The sequence below is a fragment of the Ammospiza caudacuta genome, chromosome 11 (genome assembly GCF_027887145.1).
Source record: "Ammospiza caudacuta isolate bAmmCau1 chromosome 11, bAmmCau1.pri, whole genome shotgun sequence".
Taxonomy (NCBI): domain Eukaryota; kingdom Metazoa; phylum Chordata; class Aves; order Passeriformes; family Passerellidae; genus Ammospiza; species Ammospiza caudacuta.
Window position 1 is genome coordinate 8704215 of NC_080603.1, and position 19670 is coordinate 8723884.

At 60.1% G+C, this 19670-nt stretch overlaps 3 protein-coding genes and 9 non-coding genes across 12 annotated transcripts; 2 read left to right on the plus strand and 10 right to left on the minus strand.

The window, feature by feature from the left end:
• Positions 1-438: 438 nt before the first annotated feature.
• On the minus strand, positions 439-5879 carry SCLY (selenocysteine lyase). Its single transcript, XM_058811912.1, is given in 15 exon segments — positions 439-646; positions 1145-1335; positions 1977-2052; positions 2230-2332; positions 2474-2557; positions 2905-2941; positions 3275-3327; positions 3329-3382; positions 3678-3842; positions 3940-4067; positions 4353-4509; positions 4646-4746; positions 4835-4947; positions 5018-5120; positions 5748-5879. Coding segments are annotated over 13 exon segments (1281 nt in total). The 5' UTR covers positions 5068-5120; positions 5748-5879; the 3' UTR covers positions 439-646; positions 1145-1175.
• Positions 5719-10063, plus strand: LOC131562300 (uncharacterized). The gene is made up of 2 exons (XM_058811913.1): positions 5719-5952; positions 6569-10063. The coding sequence occupies exon 2, from the start codon at positions 6602-6604 to the stop codon at positions 7448-7450; it is 849 nt and encodes a 282-aa protein (XP_058667896.1). The 5' UTR covers positions 5719-5952; positions 6569-6601; the 3' UTR covers positions 7451-10063.
• A 2942-nt stretch (positions 10064-13005) lies between these two features.
• AIRE (autoimmune regulator) lies at positions 13006-15931 on the plus strand. The gene is made up of 12 exons (XM_058812501.1): positions 13006-13146; positions 13230-13404; positions 13506-13670; positions 13747-13824; positions 13928-14041; positions 14160-14284; positions 14437-14514; positions 14801-14916; positions 14986-15195; positions 15278-15374; positions 15619-15687; positions 15851-15931. Exons 1-12 carry the CDS (start codon positions 13006-13008, stop codon positions 15929-15931), a joined length of 1449 nt encoding a protein of 482 aa, XP_058668484.1.
• Positions 15932-16463: 532 nt separating this feature from the next.
• Positions 16464-16582, minus strand: LOC131562776 (5S ribosomal RNA). Its single transcript, XR_009275183.1, has one exon. It is a non-coding gene; the product is annotated as a 5S ribosomal RNA (ribosomal RNA).
• Positions 16583-16841: 259 nt separating this feature from the next.
• Positions 16842-16960, minus strand: LOC131562823 (5S ribosomal RNA). The gene has a single exon (XR_009275228.1). It is a non-coding gene; the product is annotated as a 5S ribosomal RNA (ribosomal RNA).
• A 259-nt stretch (positions 16961-17219) lies between these two features.
• Positions 17220-17338, minus strand: LOC131562835 (5S ribosomal RNA). The gene has a single exon (XR_009275239.1). It is a non-coding gene; the product is annotated as a 5S ribosomal RNA (ribosomal RNA).
• Positions 17339-17597: 259 nt separating this feature from the next.
• On the minus strand, positions 17598-17716 carry LOC131562846 (5S ribosomal RNA). The gene has a single exon (XR_009275250.1). It is a non-coding gene; the product is annotated as a 5S ribosomal RNA (ribosomal RNA).
• A 259-nt stretch (positions 17717-17975) lies between these two features.
• LOC131562857 (5S ribosomal RNA) lies at positions 17976-18094 on the minus strand. The gene has a single exon (XR_009275261.1). It is a non-coding gene; the product is annotated as a 5S ribosomal RNA (ribosomal RNA).
• A 259-nt stretch (positions 18095-18353) lies between these two features.
• On the minus strand, positions 18354-18472 carry LOC131562782 (5S ribosomal RNA). The gene has a single exon (XR_009275189.1). It is a non-coding gene; the product is annotated as a 5S ribosomal RNA (ribosomal RNA).
• A 259-nt stretch (positions 18473-18731) lies between these two features.
• LOC131562794 (5S ribosomal RNA) lies at positions 18732-18850 on the minus strand. The gene has a single exon (XR_009275200.1). It is a non-coding gene; the product is annotated as a 5S ribosomal RNA (ribosomal RNA).
• Positions 18851-19109: 259 nt separating this feature from the next.
• LOC131562806 (5S ribosomal RNA) lies at positions 19110-19228 on the minus strand. Its single transcript, XR_009275211.1, has one exon. It is a non-coding gene; the product is annotated as a 5S ribosomal RNA (ribosomal RNA).
• A 259-nt stretch (positions 19229-19487) lies between these two features.
• LOC131562816 (5S ribosomal RNA) lies at positions 19488-19606 on the minus strand. The gene has a single exon (XR_009275221.1). It is a non-coding gene; the product is annotated as a 5S ribosomal RNA (ribosomal RNA).
• Between the last annotated feature and the right edge of the window lie 64 nt (positions 19607-19670).

A 19670-nucleotide genomic window follows, 5' to 3' on the forward strand; every position in this document is an offset into this window, starting at 1 on the left:
GAACCATATTTTCTAAAGGAGGTTTTGAGTATTATCCGAGGGAGCGTAAAAAATGGAGAAATAAAAGAATGCATTTGAGATGGAGGTGTGAGCAGCCATGGTTGTACTGACCAGCTTGGCAGCATCAGTGACTGTCAGGGTGCTTGGCTCCAAAAACTTCAGGAAGACATCAGATTCACCAAGAGCCCCAGGATTCTATGAGCCCCAATAGTTTTCCTGGCCATTCTAATGTGTGGCTCTAAAGAGAAAGGCCAGCACCTGTGTCCATGGGCTCTGTGCCAACCAGGCACCTCCCACTCCAGCTGCTTATGCCTCTGTTCTGTCACATGAGCATTTCTCAGGGAAAAGGCACCACTCAGGTGGCTCCAACCAGTCCAGCTTCCCCCATAGAAAATACATTTTACTTGTGAAAAGAAGCAGCAATTACTTTTATTCCTATGAATACTTAGGGAGATGAAGTTCCCTGACATCAGCCAGCCCAGATGGCAACACTCCTGATCCATGTGACACTTGTGTCCTCCAGTGCTGGTGATGCCAGAGACCCCCTGGGCCATGCAGGCATCCCTCAGGTGCTGGCACAGTCACAGCTGCCCTGAGAACTGTTTCCTTGAGGAGCAGGTGGACCTGGCAACAGGAGCTCTGCACCCTGTAGGAAGGACAGAAGAAAAGGGGAGCAGGTAAAACAAAGCAGTGCTGGGAAAGCTCTGCCCAGCCAGAAATCCCTTTGACAGCTTAGGGCAGAGCAGTTCCCAGCCCAGAATCCTGCTGTGCTTCTATCAACTCCTCATTTCACTCTGGGGCAGATGGTCTTTCTTCTTCTGGCTGCTCAGGCAGCGGGAAAGCTTCCTTTGTGGAAAGCAACCAGGTCATGAGGCTCCTCCTTCCATGGCTTCCACGCCTGTCCCTCTGCAGGGACTTGAGCTCTGAGGCTCAGCTGTGCCAACACATACATGTGCAGGCATCCATCTGGCCTACCAGGGGTACTGGACAACAGGACTCTGCAAAAGTCTCCACTGTGCAGCAGGGCTGAGTCCTGGGCAAGCCCTGGAGCTGTCCCAGCCCCAAAGCAGCCAAGCCCCTTCTCAGAACCTCTCCCTGCCACCCCTGAGCCGAGGCTGGCACCCAGGGGCCCAACCCCAAGAACCTGAGTGGTGTCTGTGAAGCAATTCAGGGCTCTATGGGGCCTGGTCCCGCTCCAGCTGCTCCACAGCCTGCACGAGGTCCTGCACAGCCCTGTCCACGTCTGCCCGGGTGGTGCCACGGCCCACGCTCAGCCGCAGCGCGTTCTGCGCCACCTCGGGGGGAACCCCGCAGCTCAGCAGCACTGGGGAGGGCCTGCAACACAGCCAGGGCCAACAGGTTGGACTGGAGGGCTGAGGATGCCCCACACATCAGCAGGGAGCCCCACTGAGGCACAGAAGCAATCACATTTGCAGACACACTCCAGGTACCTGTCCCTGCACAGCCCCCTGTTTGCTTTCCAGGGGCACCCAATCCCACCAGGCTTGTTGCCCTAAGGGGGATCTGGCTCTTCTAAGAAGAGCCTGTTCCAGGTCCCTGTGGGTTGGCAGCTCTGCCACATCCAGAGGGCATTGCTCTAGACCAAAAGCACCCACAGTCCCCATATCCCCTAAAGGAGCCATCTAAACACCCAAGCAGGGCTGGAGCAGGTGAGCCAGGCACACAAAGACACAAGGCAGGCTCTCTTCTGGTAGTGCCAAGAGTTTAAAAGCTGGATAACCAAAGCTGGGAGGGACAAACTCCTTCCAAGCAGCAATCCAGCATTCCAGCTGTGTCTCCTGCAAAAATCCCCTTCACAGTCCTTCAGCTCCTCTGGAAGGAGGAGCTCTGTACCCTCTTTATTCCAGGTGATGCTGCCCAAGCCACCCACTGTCCCTTTCCCTGTCCTGTTTCCATCCCTCCCAAGTCCTGTCCTCTGGGAAGACACCCAGGAGCTGGAAAAGCCATGTGCTCACCGATCCCCCTTGTCAGAGTGGCAGGCAGCCCCGACGCTGGCAAGGAGCACCTTGCAGTGAGCCAGCACCCTCCGTCCTGCAGCACAACACAAGCACAGCTCTCCCAGTGCCAAGGCTCCCTCCAGGGCTACTCCTGCCTCAGCTCCCTGCCTGGGCCATGCCAAGTGCCCCCCAGCCTCAGCCACAGGTGCTGTGAGGGGCAGGTGCTTGGCTCTGTGTAACAATCATGGGACAGCAGCAGGGTAAGAGCTACCTTGAAGGCCTGGGCCCAGGATGGAGAAATTACAGGTGTTGCAGAGTCGCTTGGAGCCCTTAAAGTGACTGTTGAAGCGAATCCTCTGCTTCCCAAAGGAGGCCTGGAGAAATCAGAGGGCTGTGAACCTCTCTGGGTTTCTGTCCTTATGAGGAGGTGGGCAGGGATAGAGGGACATATCCACCCTGCTCCAGGCCCCACAGCCTGCAGCCTGAGACTGTGGAGAGGGACCAGATGTGCTCACCTCCAGCGTGGCCTCCAGGTAATCCCGGACATCCTGCATATGAGCCTCATAGGCCTCCCAGTTCTTGTTCACCAACTCTGCAGCCTGAGAACACACAGACAGGCTCCACCAGTGACCCTTGGACACCTCCCGCTGTGCATGGTCCCTGGGATGTGAGCCCAGCCTGGAACAGCCTCTGCAGTGCCAGGTCCCCTGTGTCCCCTCTCAGTGCCCTGTGCCCTGTGAGCTGGGTGACTGTCAGGGCTGCAAACCCTCAGCAAGCGTGCCAAAGCCACCTCCTTCAACTGACACCAGAAAGCCCCACCACCTTTCCCAGCTCACCCTCCCTCCCTCCCACATATTCTGAGTTTGTCCCTTCTGATGACCAGGGAACACAAGTGGCTGTCTCTGTGCTGGCTCTGCACCACTCACACTTGACCATCCCAACTGACCTGGCCAAGGCCCGCAATCATCGGGGTGTTCTCAGTGCTGGAAGGGAACAGAGACCAGTGAGTTATTTCTCCTGAACAAAAACTCAACCCTGAGACACAGACCCCCTCATGGGACTCCTCATTACTGGAAAGGGCTCCTGGGCACCTCTCTGAGTTGGTTCAGAAGGAGGCAGTTCCACCCTGGTACACCCTTGGCAAAGCCTGAGCTTCAGGGAGTTTCCATGCAAAGATCAGTTTCCCTGCTGTGCTTGGTTGCTCGCCTTAGGGCTGGCAGATGACACAGCTGCCAGCTCAGCTCAGACAAGGCAGCCCATGTGGCCTGGCCACCAGCCAGGGGCTCGGCTCTCCAGGTAACCACGTGGCCCCTTACCCTGGCCGGAAACTCCTCTCCTGTCCCCCTCCAAAGAGCATGGGGTGCAGCGGGGGTGGCGGTGCCGGGGCTGCGGATGTACAGCGCTCCGATCCGTGGGCCATGGAACTGTGGGGACAGCCACGGTCACCCTGGGAACACTGACAGTGTCTGAGCACTCTCCAGTGCTGGCCCCTGCCCACTGCACAGGCACAAGGCATTACAGAGCTGCTCCCCATGCTCAGCCTCCTGCACCCCAGCCCAGACAGGTTCCACAGGAGTGAAGTCTGTCTGCAGAGCACCACCCAGCAGGAGAACTTTGGTGAGGTACCGAGCTGCGTGGGGCACCCAAAGTCCCCCTGGCAGCCCAGCAGAGATGTCACACAGGGTGATCAGCAGCTGGGCCACACCAGCAGGGCCACACCTTGTGTCCCACGATGGTCAGGTAGTCCACGCCCAGCTCCTGCACGTCCACGCGCCCCTTGCCAATCATCTGTGCTGCATCCGTGTGCACCAGGATCCGGGGCAGCCCCTGCGCCGCTCGGCGCCGGTTGAGGGCACAGACGCGCTGGCTCAGCTCTGCGACGGGCTGGCGGCAGGGATGAGGGGCTGCATCCCTTCTGCTCCCTCTGTCACCTCCTCTTTGTGAGGTATCTCTGCACCATCCCCTCTCTGCCCACACTCACCATGATCACCCCGGTCTCGTTATTGGCCAGCATGAGGGACACCAGGCAGGTGTTTGGCTGGATGGCAGCCAGGACGTCGTCCACCTCTGCCTGCCCGCTCCGTGGGGACACAGGCACAAAGGTGGCTTCTGCAGGCCAGGAGACAAGCCCTGAGGCTGGCTGGGTAGGCTGTGAGCGCTCAGGGCTGCATGTGCCCCACTGAGCAGGGCAGGAGTGTGTGGGCAGCATAGGCACAGAGCAGGGAGGTGACACATCCAGCCCGGGGCAACATGACCAACCACAGGGGGAAATGGTGCCCTTCTCCAGGGGGAGAAAGTGGAACATCACAGAGCATGCAGGATCTTGCCCTCCTCTGAGAACACCAGCAAAGACAAGTCCCCCGTTCAAACCTCATCTGTGCCAGTGCCACTTACCTGCCAGGCCCTCCTTCCCCAGCTGCTCCAGCGGCAGGCGGATGGAGTCGTGCTCCACGCTCGATGTCACAATGTGTGGTATGCCCTGGCTGTTCCCTGTCCCACGCTGGCTGTCATGGAAGTGCCTGCAGGCAGTGTGGATCACCATGTTGTTTGCCTGAAGGAGGGAAGGAGAGGGAAAATGGAAGCTCAGAAGGAGCACAGTACCCTTCATCCCTACTCTCCTCATCGCTGCTTGCTGGAGAGGAGGTGGTGGGCAGGCATTCCCAGGAAGGGGGCTCCCCTGCTCCCACCTCTGTGCCCCCTGAGGTGAAGATGATGTCCTCGGGGTGGCCTCCCAGCATGTTGGCCAGGCTCTGCCGTGCGCTGCCAATGAGCTCCTTGGCTTTGTTGCCTGCAGGACCAGACCTAGCAGCTCCCGTGGGCTCCTGTCACCACAGGGGCCAGCCCGAGGAGGGAACACGGCCCATCCTGGTCCCTACCTGCGGGGTGGGAGCTGCTGGGGTTGCCCCAGGCCTGGCACATGGCATCCCACACAGCCTGGGACACCTCGGGGGCCAGGGGGGTTGTGGCATTGTAGTCCAGGTAGATCCTCCTGTAGGGGCAGGGGCAGATTAGCGGTGCTGGGGGGCACAGGGGGAGCACGGGGCAGGGCAGGGCCTCACCCCTCCAATGAGTCACACTGCGCCTCCGCCGGCTCTGTCCCTGCGCCCATCACCGCTGTCACTGTGTCACTGTCAGTGTCACCGTCTGGCTGCCGTCACCAACCTGGCATCGGGGGTTACAGACATGGGGGGACCAGGCACCTGCCCTGCCTGGGGCACCACAACCACCCATCATCCTCCCTCCCGCCTGCCCCATAGCCAAGGCACCACCAATCAGCTCCCTCCTGCCTGCCCCACAGCCAAGGCACCCACCAATCAGCTCCCTCCTGCCTGCCCCACAGCCAAGGCACCCACCAATCAGCTCCCTCCTGCCTGCCCCACAGCCAAGGCACCACCAATCAGCTCCCTCCTGCCTGCCCCACAGCCAAGGCACCCACCAATCAGCTCCCTCCTGCCTGGCCCACAGCCAAGGCACCCACCAATCAGCTCCCTCCTGCCTGCCCCACAGCCCAGGCACCCACCAATCAGCTCTCTCCTGCCTGCCCCACTGCCAATGCACCCACCAATCAGCTCACTGGCCGGGGCCCCCTCAGGGCACTGACCAATCAGTTGCCCCGCAGGAAGGGCTCCGTCACGGCGCTCCCCCGGCCGCGCCGCCCAATCCGCTGCCGCCCGCCCATTGGCGGGGCCCCGCGAGCGCACGCGGCTCCCGTTGCCCGCGGCGGGCGGTGCGCGAGCCCCCCGTCCGCCCTTTCTACCCCCCCCCCGCACCGCGGCGGGTGTCACTCACACGCTGCTCACGCGCGGCCCGAGACGGAATGGGCGTGGCCCGCGAGCAGTGCGCATCCGGAGAGCGGGGGTGGGCGGTACTTCCGGGACGGACGCAAGGCCGGGGAGCGGCGGCGTTTCCCCTCGTCAAGATGGCGGCGGCACCGTCGGTGCGGTTCCCGCGCCGCGCCCCGCGCAGACTCCGCGCTGCGCTCCGCGCGATGCCGGTGAGTGCCGGGCGGGGGGCGCCGGGGCGAGAGGCGACGACCTGCGCGCGGGGCTGGGGCGGGCGGCGCCCGGGGCCCGCCGCGCCGTGACTCAGCGCCGCACGGCGGAGGCGGCCCCGCGTGCCGCGGCCGGTGCGGGGCCGAGCCGCGGGAGCTGCCCGGGGATGCGCCCGAGGCGGCCGTGCCTCGCGGCTGCGCGCCCCGGGGGGGTTGCGGCGATGCGGGCCGCGCTCAGGGCCGGGCGGGGGGAGCGGGCGGTTCGGGCGCTGTGGCGGGGTCAGGCGGGCGGAGCCGGGGCAGGGCACGGCCGGGCTGGCGCTGCGGTCCCGGCCTGCCTGCCTCGCTGTAATTGCCAAGGCGAAGTGCAAAACTCAATTAAAGCCGAATTCCCGCACGCAGACGCGCCGTATTAGGTTCTGGGAGCCGCTCCGAGGAGCGATAGGCTCGCGGAACAGGGGCTGGGATGGGCCGGGCTAACGCAGCCATCCAACAGCGGCGGAGCGCCGCAAAGCCCCGCGTCCCATTGGCCTCAGCGCGGCTTACATCGGCTTGTTTCTGCTGCGTGGAAAAAACTGCCTCGTTTGACACATTCCTCTCTTTTCCTCCCGTCTTTCAGATTGTGTCGTAACCACAGAACTACCGAGCAGTGATGGAATCACTGGACACCGAGGTGAGGGCACGGAAGACCTTGGGGACTGTGGAGTACGTGGAGTCGTCGGGCTTCGCGCAGGGGGTGCTGCCCACCAAGAAGGATGTGGTGCAGAACATGCTGTACCTGCTGCAGCCCAAGAGGGCCGGCCAGGCCCAGCGCTCCAAGGAGGATGCGGCCCAGCTGCTCGCAGAGCACCTGCAGGAGCACTGGCTGGTCTGCAACCTGCACACCATCGCCACGCAGAACATAAAGAAACTCATCCTCAAAATGTACGAGGAGTTCACCCGATTGTACCAGACCAGGAAGCAGAGACAGAACCAGGCTTTTTCCGAGCGAGCCGACAGATTCAACGAGAGTTCGGAGAAGCTCTTTGACGTGTTTTGTACAGACACACAGCTGAGGGATAAACTGGAGGAGTACAGTGGGATAAAAATGACCAGCATCGAGTGGAAGTTTCTGGAAGATCAGAGGAACGAGAGAAAAATGTACTACGAAGATTTCACAGAGAAGCAGGAGCTGAAGATGATGGAGAGAAGGCAGAAGATACAGTGTCTGGAGCACTTCAGGAAGCTCGCCAGGGAAGAGAAGGAGAGCAGCAAGGCAAAGGAGATGAAGTACAAGGGCGAGGAGCAGTCGGATGAGGGCACAAGCGTGGACGAGCTGTACCCTGTGGAGGAGGAGAACGGCGGCGCCCCGGCCTTCTCGCTGCGGGGCCGGCGGAAGCGCCGCTGCACCACCACTGCCGCCGGCACTGACCTGCCCCTGGAGGGCGAGCACATACGGATGAGCATCCGCAGGGTCAGGCCTGGCTTCTACGAGACTGTGGAAAAGGTGAAAAACTGCTAGCGCCCGCCACTGAGAGCGGGCAGAGCTGCTGGAGTACAAGGTGGCAATGCACACGTTAGGCAAGTTTGAAATCCCACCATTCATTGGAAGTGATTGTTGTAGATCCTCAAGCCAGAGCTCAGGAACATGCTGCCTCCAGGGAAGAGGGCTGGGATGGTGACAATGACAGCAAGGACTAAACCATATGGATTTGGAAGGATGAGCTGTCAGCAGCCAGCGATGCCAAGGCTCAGATGCAAAGGATGATCCAAGGTTACGTAGCACGTAAGCCTCTTCTTCCAATGTCCTGTCTGCATCCATGGGGTTTGGAAGTCTCTCAACATTTCTGAGCCAGCGGTGGCCTAACAGCGTGAATCAGGACACGGATTTACTGCAGGGTGGTAACTTGGACTTGTTGCTGACAGAAAATCCCTGTGCTGAAGAGCCCTGGCTGCAGTGGGGGTGAAAGATGCTTGGCCTCTTCCTGCAGGAGCTGGCGTTTCTGCCAGGAAGGAAGTGGGTTTGCAGCGTGTGTCACCAGCCCCGGAGAGGCATGCTGTGCTTTTGGAAAGGGACTGCTCTCCTGCTTGAGGAGCAGGCAGAGAGCAGAAGACAGTGGAGTGCTTTGGCTGTTAAAGCATTGGTGATTCTGAATGTTTTATTCTAGATTCTATTTTACCAACGTTTCCTTGATCAGGATAAACCTTCCCATAACTGGATGAGTTTTATCATGAAGTCCCTAATCTAGGATCTGGGGTGTGAATCCTAAATGAAGTGGTAATGTTTTATCTTTGGGGGGAGGGAGTTAACATAGGAGAAAATACAAATTTCATTATTTAGTTTTAAGATGAGAGTAATTTTATAAACTGTTATACTGCCTTTATAGGACATAGGGAAGAATAAGCCTTCCCAGGTGTAGCTGTGGTGTTCACAGCAGCAGGCACCGACATCTGGGCTTGCTCTTCCACCCCCGAGGTGGTGTCTGTAGACCAGCAGGGGGGGGGATGGTAGTTTTCCACCCAGAGGTTGTTTGAACAAAGCGTGACCCTCTTGCCCACGTACATCCTGAGCAGTGACTATCTGTGACATTTTAGTTAAGAGTTGCTTTACTGGTTTTTAAAGGTGAGAGACTTGAACTTCCAGTGAAACCCAGTGCTGGAGATCTCTCTGGTGAGATGCCCAAACCTTGCCAGACCACACTGAAAATGGAAAACCCCCAAGTCTCTATTTGTCCACAAAAGATCTGTGGTAGAAAGAGCGCAAACTTGCCTGGTTTTAAAATTTACCTTCCAGTGTGAATGTTGGTTTCCCCACTCCAGTATCTCAGCTTTTCCCCGTTTCTTTCTTCTCCGTCCTGCACATCATTTACTGACGTTAACTCATGCTCTTTCATTCTTTGGCTTTTGCTCCCTTTAACAATAAATGCATGTACGAATAATTTTGACAGTTCATTTACTTTTGATGAATCAGTCCTCGGACTGCTTTGAAGTCCTGTGCCAAAGGAGGAATGAAACACAGAGCAGCTGCTGGTCCCCTGGGACACGGCAGCCCCGCCGGGCTGCCCAGGCAGGCTCCAGCCTCGGCCACCTGGCACAGATCTGTCTGGCTGTGAGCTGTGTGTCCCTTCTCAGGGACCGTGCTCCTTACAAGGATCCTTGCAAGGATCCTTGTGTCTCTGACAAGCTCTTCATGGTAAGTCGCTCCAAAGTATTTAGTGCCCGCCACGTGCTCTGCACCACTCGTAGTTTCACAGGTTTGGTAGCAGCACCCTTGAGCCTCCGCTGCCTGAGGCTTTGCAGCCTCCCTCCATCTCCTGACATGCTTCACTGACCTCCCCATGCAAATTATGTCACGTTTAAACTATTTGCCTTCCAGCCCAGAGGTGCTGGATTGAGCCTCTCACTGGGTCTCTACACCAGCAGCTCTGTTTCAGCAGGGAATATAGCCAAGCTCGGACCTCGCCTAAGTAGGAGTTTTTTAATAACTGCTGTAAGTCCCCTTTTTATTACAGATATAGCTGACAGTATAAATGCTTGTGTGTGAAGCAAATCCATTTGGGTTGGCTCGGATATGGAACACAGCTGTATAGTGCTTTATGATTTTCAGGGATTCAGGGAAATTAAGGTTGTCAAATTTGACTTCCTGGCTACCACAGGGAATTACATTTCATTCAGAAGCCCCACACTCAGCCTGCTGGTCTCAGTTGAACTGACTTGTCTGACAGAAAGTCAAGCCGCAGGTGTCAGCATTCTGCTGTCTTCCTTGTCATCTATTTAGTAATTAATCACCTTCAGTGTTTCAAAATAAGACAAAAAAAACTGACCAACTTCTAGGCTGTGATTCTTTTCACGACATCCTGTACAGGCTGAGCAGAGTTTATCACATTAAAATCATATTTGGGTTTTTTTTAAACTGGGTTTGACTGTGGATAGAGCCAAAGCCTGGCTCTGTTTCTGCTGCAACAGGGGGTAAATTTCTAAATCATGTATTCTGGTATTCTGATTACTCTTCTTTGGGACCATGGTGCCTTTTTAATCAGGACAGTAAATCTTGTCCCAGGATTCTGTACTTTTGTACGTTAACAGTTGTTGACTTTCCTTTTTGGTGTGTCCCAAATAAATTAATATAACAGAACTCTGGGCTTTTGTTTCTTCTTTCTAAAGGGGGAGGAAAGAGGAAACTGAAGCGAAAGTAAATCCTCTCTGCTTCAGCTCTCCTTCCCAGGCCCTTGCAGGAGCAGCTGGGATGCATGCAGGAGGAGCTGCTCCTGTGCAGACTGTGTGGGGTGGTGGTAGGGAAGCTGCAAGAAATGGGAATCTGGCACAGGGGCCCACTTGGAGCCCTTTTTTTCAAAGATGCTGGAATCTGGAGCATCTGAAGGTCAGGGGAGAGGAATAAAATGTTTGCACATGGTTGCAGTGTTTCATGAGGACTCTGTGCCTCAGGCGAGGTGGGATTGGAATCACAGACAAAGGTGGGGCCTCTCTGCCTTCCTGGTGTGATCCCATGCATGAGTGTTCCACTGCTGCCTGTTCTCTCCTGACTGTGGTTCAGGGATGTTGTTTGAGATGAGTGAGGGGCAGTTGTGTCTGAGAGACACACAGAGATGACTTGCACCACGAGACTTCAGCAAGGAAGGGAAATTGGAAAGGAGGAAGTGCTGGAAGGGCCATGTTTGCATCAATGGATTTTGCAGGAGGGAATTAAAGTGCATCCCAGGGGCTACAAATACTTGTGCTGGATGATGAGTCACTGATTTTACTGGGTATTTGGGGAGAAACATTGTAATCCTTCACCCCTTGAGGCCTTCTGGTTTCTACCAGGGGGAGCAACAGAAAGGAGGGGGCATCCTGAAAGCCCTGCACCCCAGCCTGGGGCCCTGACAGCCAGGCAGGGCACATGCCTGCTCCAGGCAAAAAATGCCTTTTTGCAGCCTTTACAAGTTCCTTAGAGCTGCCCAGGCCAGCCAGAGTGAGGTTATACAGAAACACCCTCCTGATTTCCCAGCATGGATGTGCCCCTCATGGCCACTGCTCTGTATCCCCTCCCTCTCGGAAAGGGGAAGGAACACAAAAAACACAACCCAAAATGCAAATCATGGCACTACTGAGTGGGCTGGATGTGGAAAACAACGTCTGTGACTCAGCACAGAAAGAGTCACAAAGCTGGAATTTAAAACAAGTCCAAGCTGAACTCTGTGGGCATATGGCTCATGGAGTGTTGGGCAGTGCCTCCCCAGGAGGGAGCTGGGTGGGCAGGGGGACGTGCCAGACAGTTTAACACAGGGTGACAGTGATAAATTGTGGCACTGCAGGTGGGATACTGGGAAAAAGTGATCCTGAGAAGAATGGAGCAGACCTGTGAGGCTGTGTCACAACTGTGCTTGTGCTCAGTGCCAGTGGCCAGGCTTGGGCACAGCTCCAGGAGGGGAGATGAACCTCCTGAACCTAACATCCAGGTTTGTTCCCCTGGGGGGATGCATGGCACACCGGTGGTGAAGCCATCCCCACTGTGGCAGAGCTGGGCACAGAAATCCTGGTGTGGGGCACAGGAACCCAGCATGACACCCACCCTACCCCCATCCTATGGCTCTCACTGGCTCCACAGGAAAAATCCCCCTGAATGCTGAAAGGAGCTGCAGGGCGAGCCTTTCCAAGGGCAATTAATTTATTAACCAGACACGTGCAAGGGTATTTCCTGCTCTCACCAAGGGTGTTGTCTTGTTATTCTTCCTGAGTTTCTTGACAGCAGATGCTTCCTCCTGGCACAGCTTTGGAGCCAGCAGATACTACTCCATTCTTTTAAGACATAGCAATGAAAGTTCCTGAATCCCCTTGTGCTGCCAGCAGTGTCCCCTCTTGCACGGTGCTCTGGTCCTGCTCAGGTCTGGGTTTGCTCCAGGGCCTGGGGACAGCTGTGCACAACCACAGCCCCCCTGGCACAGCCTGCTGGGCAGCCCACACACACCTCCAGAGGGAGGGACGCTAGAAATTGATCCTGGGGAAATCCAAACGTCTGGGAGTTGGGGTAGGAGCCGTTGAGCTTTCACTTTTCCAGCTACCTGGTACAGAGCAGCCAGGCCCCCAGACTTTGCTATGCCAGATGCTTTCAAGGAGCCAGCTTCTCCCTGGCTCCAGGCTTTTTGCAGTTCCATATCCTCAGTTTTGGGAAGTGGGTATTGACAGAGCTGTGGGCTACACCTGCCCAGGTATTCCCTGGGTGTACTCGTGGCACTGCCATGGCTCTGGCAAGATGTTTACTTGTTCAGCATCCTCAGTTGTACCCCAACACACATTCTGTGGAGCTTGTGTGTCAGCACTTCCTGCTGCCCCACAGAAGCTGCTTGCAGGAGACCAGTTTGCTGAATTGGTCCAGTCTCCAGCAGCATTTTACAATTTTTTGCAGGCAAACATACCCCTCAATCACTCACATCTTGGCTCCTCTGTCTGTGGAATGCATTCATTATGTGAGCACCCAGGCAGTTCCTCCTGCAGTATTTCTATCTTGAGACATACCACGTTGTCTATGAGAGATGCTGGGAAGGGAAGTGGGCAGTGTGGGGGCAGGACACACTCTAAGACACCCTGACTCTCTTCTTGCTGTCACACCCCCAGCTGCTGGGCTCTTACTTCCCACATGCTCCTGCAGCCGAGTTTCTGGATGAGAGAAGCAGCTACTATGGAAAGTCCAGAAATTTTGGGAGACGCCTGGGTGACTGCAGATATGAGAGAGGTGGGGGTCCCTCACCAGGACCTCACTGACCCCTCTCCCTGCTCCCCCCAGGGCGTTCCCCGCGGGTTTGGGACCCCACGCCGGCTGCTGCCGCCCGGAGCTGGGGAGATGCCGGACCTCGAGCCCGGGGCTGGGCCGTGGGGACAAGCTGAACCCTGTGTTTCCTTTTCATGTCCCCGGAGCTGGGGACAAGCCCAGCACCGCCGCCCGCCGGAGGGACAGGCTCAGGTTACGGCCTCGTACAGAAATGAGTGGGGCCGCGGGACTCCGGCGAGGTGCCGGACCGGGGTGTATTAAAGAGGAGTGAGTGCACGGGCGGCTGAGGGCTCCGGCAGTCCCCGGCCATGGCGGGCCCGGGCAGCGACGGGGACCTGCGGCGCCTGCTGAAGCTGCACCGCACCGAGATCGCCATGGCAGTGGACGACGTCTTCCCACTGCTGCATGGCCTGGCTGACCACGATGTCGTCCCTGATCACATCTTCAAGGTGAGGCTGCGGGACCGGCCGGGCCGGTCACGCTGTGGGGGCGGCAGGGCCGGAGGGCAGCCCTGGCCGTGCTGTGCCCGCAGGAGACGCTGAGCCGGGCGGAGCGGGAGGGCTCCCACCGCGCTTTCCACGCGCTGCTCACCTGGCTGCTGGGCCGCGACACCGCCGCCCTCCAGGACTTCTGGGCCGTCCTCTTCAAGGATTACAACCTGGAGCGCTACTCCCGGCTCCGGCCTCTCCGCGGCGCCTTCCCCAGAGGTAGTGGGGGTCAGCTGGGACGGGCACCCCCGGGGGCTGACAGCGGGCAGGGGTGACAGCCGGGGTGCTGGTGCCTCTCCCAGTCCCTGTTATTCTCGCAGAGGTGGAGCTGGGGCGGCAGCGCCGTGGAAGGCGTCTCTCCCCGAGCCCCTCAGCACCGGCCCCACACAGACCCCAAGGCAAGAGGAAAGCCCCTGAGGAGCGGGACAAGGCCCGGGCGGCACAGTCCGCTCCACGGCACAGTGCCAGTCCTGGTATGGAGACCCAGAGCAGGATGGAGATGGGGCAGGGTGCTGCCCCCGAGGTATTGTGGTGTGCCCCCTGATGCCCATCCTCACAATGCTGCAGGGCCCCTGGTGAAGGCAAAGACTGTGAAGAAGCCAGAGGGCACAGATACCCCCCGCAGCTCTCGTGCCAGTGGTGAGTGCCGAAAGCCCCAGGGCAGCTTCTGCCTGTGTGCCCTGTTTGCCCACAGCCCTGGGCAGGGGGCTACCCACCCCACTGAACCATCCCCTGCCCGCAGCTCTCCAGGCAGTGGCTGCCTCGGTGCAGAGAGCGGTGGCTGTGGCAGGTGGTGAGGTGCCCGTCAGCCGTGGGGCGATCGAGGGCATCCTCATTAAACACGTGCTGGACCCAAGTAAGTACAGCCCAGCCCAGCCACCTCCTGCCCAGTTTAGTCCCCAAATTCAGGAGCCACCCTCAGGCAGGACAAGGTGGGAAAGGGGAGCTGGAGCTCCCTCTGGTCTCTCTTGCAGACAGCTCCAAGCTGGGCAGCAGAGCTGGCGACAAGCCGTATACCCCAACTGCCTGCGAGGAGCCAGAGGCCAGGAGCAGAAGCCACAGCTTGAAGCCTCCCGCCCAGCCCAAGGCATGCCAAAGTGTACAGACACCCCCCTCATGTTTTCACCCCATCTTGTGCAGCTGCCAAGGCTGTGGCAGGGGGTTGTTCCTGCATGGCATCATAGCCATGGCCTGGGGGTGTCCCCCAGTGCAAGCAGTGCCTCTCAAAACCCCTTCTTGTCTCGCCAACAGAACAGGGAACCCCAGTTGCACCCCCAGGGCCAGCTGCAAGCAGCCACTGTCTACAGCCAGGACCCTGCACCCCACCAGGTGAGCCCTCAATGTGACACCTGGTGCAGCCCCAGGAGGAACTGTTGGGGTTCCCTGGCATGTTCATTTGCCTTGGCCGTGAAAAGAAAACACAGGGTTCAGCTCCTGGGGGTTCACATTACAACCCCCAAGAAACAGGCAATTTTACCACCCTGAAAGGATTGGTATGTTTGGCACAGGGTGGGTGATGCAGGGGGAGAGGGCAAGGGCGGTGAAATACCTGGCCACAGCCATGGCTTCAGCCCGTGAGGGTGGCAGTGACCCCTGCTCACTCCCCCGGGGACAGGAGAATGAGGATGAGTGTGCAGCATGCGGTGACGGTGGTGAGCTCATCTGCTGTGACGGCTGCCCCAGGGCCTTTCACCTTGCCTGCCTGGTGCCCCCGCTGCCCCATGTGCCCAGGTGAGTCCCAGGCACGCAGGGATGCCAGTGCCCCCTGCCGTCCCTCACTGCTCTGCTCGCACTGCGCAGTGGGACATGGCGCTGTGGTTCCTGCGTGGAGAACGTGACTGAACCAGGCCAGCTGCTGGAGGCAGACCTGCCTGTGGAGAGACCCCCCGAGACCCTGGGGGAGACGGCACGGGACACCCAGCAGGGTGGAGCAAAGGGGAGCGTCTGCAGCCGCTGCTGCACCCGGATCCCCACTCCCCACCACTGTCCTGCTCCCAGTGGGGACCCCAGGTGAGTTCCCCATCATGCCCCACATGCCAGTTCCTCCCTGGAGGGTTCTGCCCTGACGGTCTGTGTCACCTCTGATGTCTAGGGGGCTACAACTGTGCATGTCCTGCACGGGCACCCTGGACACAGGCGGTCTGGGCACCACTGCAGCAGCTGGAGACCAACTGCTTCCAGCAGGCAAGGTCAGCAGCAGGAGCGGGGTGGGAGAGGAAAAGTGGAGCTTAAGGGAAGAAGGAAGGTGGAGGTGGGTCAGGCAGGCTGAGGGACGGGCTGACACAACATGGAGACAATTTAGTGAAACTGCACTGGGGGAGCAAGAGTTGGGCCCACACCAGCTGAGGGACTGAACATGGATAGCAACCCTCACCAAAAGGTGAACAGGCTGAGGGCAGCAAGGGAGCTGACAGGATGTCTCTCCATGCACAGGCAGAGGATGGAGCCCTTGGCAGTGACCCTGTGCTGAGCCGGGAGGAGCTTGACGCGCTGCTAGGTGAGGTAAGACTGTGCGACACCAACAGGCAGATTCCATGCAAAGGGGACCATGTCTCTGGTGTTGCCCACAGGGGGACATGGGTGTACCGGTCAGGCAGCATGTGCCTGGAAAGGGGAAAGGATGTGGGATGGAAAGAGAAAATGAACACCTGGGGCTATCCCACAGAGCACGTGGGATGGGATCTTGCAGTGGGCATTCCAGACCATGACACGGCCGCTGGCAGAAACACAGGGGCTCCTTGCCTAGTCCACACACCAAGAAGGAGAATCCACCTGGCAAGCAATGAGAAAGCAAACACGGACACACATGAAAAAAAAGATAAACACAGGCATAATGATAACACAAAGAAGTCACAGAATACAACACTGACCGTCAACAGGACAACCGACAATGGCACAAACAGAGCAAAACAGCAGGCCACATCCAGTGACACTCAGCAGAGAACAGGTGCAATGAAAAAATACAAAAACAACATGCCAGAGAAAATAAAATTCAATGAATTTAAAAGAATATATTAAAAATCAGGCTCAAAAAAAAACTATTTCTTCTTAAAAAAAGAAAAAAAAGACACAAACACTAAACAAATACAAAAGAAAAGAGGCCGGGAGACAAATAAACGAAATCTAAACAAAGATAAGGAAAAGACCGCAGGCTACCACTGGCCCCCAGGGGCACAAGCCACGCCCCAAAAGCACACCGGCCCCCTCCCTGCGGGCCCTGGCCTCGGCTGCCCCGGCCAAACGGGCGACCGCCGGGGCACAAAAGGCACCAAAAGAGATGCCTACAGCACCCGGTATTCCCAGGCGGTCTCCCATCCAAGTACTAACCGGGCCCGACCCTGCTTAGCTTCCGAGATCAGACGAGATCGGGCGTTCTCAGGGTGGTATGGCCGTAGGCACCCACCGGCCCCTCCGCAGCGCCCTCGAGCACCCGGCAACGGCCTCCCGGCACGCGCCGACACCGCACCGGGCAACCACCGCCACCTCACCGCCACACAGGCCCACGCCGGCCCCTGGTGACCCGGCCCGGGCCACCACTCGCCCCCAAGGGCACAAGCCGCGCCCCAAAAGCACACCGGCCCCCTCCCTGCGGGCCCTGGCCTCGGCTGCCCCGGCCAAACGGGCGACCGCCGGGGCACAAAAGGCACCAAAAGAGATGCCTACAGCACCCGGTATTCCCAGGCGGTCTCCCATCCAAGTACTAACCGGGCCCGACCCTGCTTAGCTTCCGAGATCAGACGAGATCGGGCGTTCTCAGGGTGGTATGGCCGTAGGCACCCACCGGCCCCTCCGCAGCGCCCTCGAGCACCCGGCAACGGCCTCCCGGCACGCGCCGACACCGCACCGGGCAACCACCGCCACCTCACCGCCACACAGGCCCACGCCGGCCCCTGGTGACCCGGCCCGGGCCACCACTCGCCCCCAAGGGCACAAGCCGCGCCCCAAAAGCACACCGGCCCCCTCCCTGCGGGCCCTGGCCTCGGCTGCCCCGGCCAAACGGGCGACCGCCGGGGCACAAAAGGCACCAAAAGAGATGCCTACAGCACCCGGTATTCCCAGGCGGTCTCCCATCCAAGTACTAACCGGGCCCGACCCTGCTTAGCTTCCGAGATCAGACGAGATCGGGCGTTCTCAGGGTGGTATGGCCGTAGGCACCCACCGGCCCCTCCGCAGCGCCCTCGAGCACCCGGCAACGGCCTCCCGGCACGCGCCGACACCGCACCGGGCAACCACCGCCACCTCACCGCCACACAGGCCCACGCCGGCCCCTGGTGACCCGGCCCGGGCCACCACTCGCCCCCAAGGGCACAAGCCGCGCCCCAAAAGCACACCGGCCCCCTCCCTGCGGGCCCTGGCCTCGGCTGCCCCGGCCAAACGGGCGACCGCCGGGGCACAAAAGGCACCAAAAGAGATGCCTACAGCACCCGGTATTCCCAGGCGGTCTCCCATCCAAGTACTAACCGGGCCCGACCCTGCTTAGCTTCCGAGATCAGACGAGATCGGGCGTTCTCAGGGTGGTATGGCCGTAGGCACCCACCGGCCCCTCCGCAGCGCCCTCGAGCACCCGGCAACGGCCTCCCGGCACGCGCCGACACCGCACCGGGCAACCACCGCCACCTCACCGCCACACAGGCCCACGCCGGCCCCTGGTGACCCGGCCCGGGCCACCACTCGCCCCCAAGGGCACAAGCCGCGCCCCAAAAGCACACCGGCCCCCTCCCTGCGGGCCCTGGCCTCGGCTGCCCCGGCCAAACGGGCGACCGCCGGGGCACAAAAGGCACCAAAAGAGATGCCTACAGCACCCGGTATTCCCAGGCGGTCTCCCATCCAAGTACTAACCGGGCCCGACCCTGCTTAGCTTCCGAGATCAGACGAGATCGGGCGTTCTCAGGGTGGTATGGCCGTAGGCACCCACCGGCCCCTCCGCAGCGCCCTCGAGCACCCGGCAACGGCCTCCCGGCACGCGCCGACACCGCACCGGGCAACCACCGCCACCTCACCGCCACACAGGCCCACGCCGGCCCCTGGTGACCCGGCCCGGGCCACCACTCGCCCCCAAGGGCACAAGCCGCGCCCCAAAAGCACACCGGCCCCCTCCCTGCGGGCCCTGGCCTCGGCTGCCCCGGCCAAACGGGCGACCGCCGGGGCACAAAAGGCACCAAAAGAGATGCCTACAGCACCCGGTATTCCCAGGCGGTCTCCCATCCAAGTACTAACCGGGCCCGACCCTGCTTAGCTTCCGAGATCAGACGAGATCGGGCGTTCTCAGGGTGGTATGGCCGTAGGCACCCACCGGCCCCTCCGCAGCGCCCTCGAGCACCCGGCAACGGCCTCCCGGCACGCGCCGACACCGCACCGGGCAACCACCGCCACCTCACCGCCACACAGGCCCACGCCGGCCCCTGGTGACCCGGCCCGGGCCACCACTCGCCCCCAAGGGCACAAGCCGCGCCCCAAAAGCACACCGGCCCCCTCCCTGCGGGCCCTGGCCTCGGCTGCCCCGGCCAAACGGGCGACCGCCGGGGCACAAAAGGCACCAAAAGAGATGCCTACAGCACCCGGTATTCCCAGGCGGTCTCCCATCCAAGTACTAACCGGGCCCGACCCTGCTTAGCTTCCGAGATCAGACGAGATCGGGCGTTCTCAGGGTGGTATGGCCGTAGGCACCCACCGGCCCCTCCGCAGCGCCCTCGAGCACCCGGCAACGGCCTCCCGGCACGCGCCGACACCGCACCGGGCAACCACCGCCACCTCACCGCCACACAGGCCCACGCCGGCCCCTGGTGACCCGGCCCGGGCCACCACTCGCCCCCAAGGGCACAAGCCGCGCCCCAAAAGCACACCGGCCCCCTCCCTGCGGGCCCTGGCCTCGGCTGCCCCGGCCAAACGGGCGACCGCCGGGGCACAAAAGGCACCAAAAGAGATGCCTACAGCACCCGGTATTCCCAGGCGGTCTCCCATCCAAGTACTAACCGGGCCCGACCCTGCTTAGCTTCCGAGATCAGACGAGATCGGGCGTTCTCAGGGTGGTATGGCCGTAGGCACCCACCGGCCCCTCCGCAGCGCCCTCGAGCACCCGGCAACGGCCTCCCGGCACGCGCCGACACCGCACCGGGCAACCACCGCCACCTCACCGCCACACAGGCCCACGCCGGCCCCTGGTGACCCGGCCCGGGCCACCACTCGCCCCCAAGGGCACAAGCCGCGCCCCAAAAGCACACCGGCCCCCTCCCTGCGGGCCCTGGCCTCGGCTGCCCCGGCCAAACGGGCGACCGCCGGGGCACAAAAGGCACCAAAAGAGATGCCTACAGCACCCGGTATTCCCAGGCGGTCTCCCATCCAAGTACTAACCGGGCCCGACCCTGCTTAGCTTCCGAGATCAGACGAGATCGGGCGTTCTCAGGGTGGTATGGCCGTAGGCACCCACCGGCCCCTCCGCAGCGCCCTCGAGCACCCGGCAACGGCCTCCCGGCACGCGCCGACAC

Coding starts and splice junctions, on each gene's coding strand:
- LOC131562300 (XM_058811913.1), top strand. CDS start 6,602: ATGGAATCACTGGACACCGAGGTGAGGGCACGGAAGACCTTGGGGACT.
- AIRE (XM_058812501.1), top strand. CDS start 13,006: ATGGCGGGCCCGGGCAGCGACGGGGACCTGCGGCGCCTGCTGAAGCTG. Junction 14,285..14,436: donor AGCCCAAGGCATGCCAAAGT/GTACAGACACCC, acceptor TCTCGCCAACAG/AACAGGGAACCCCAGTTGCA. Junction 14,917..14,985: donor CCGCTGCCCCATGTGCCCAG/GTGAGTCCCAGG, acceptor CGCACTGCGCAG/TGGGACATGGCGCTGTGGTT.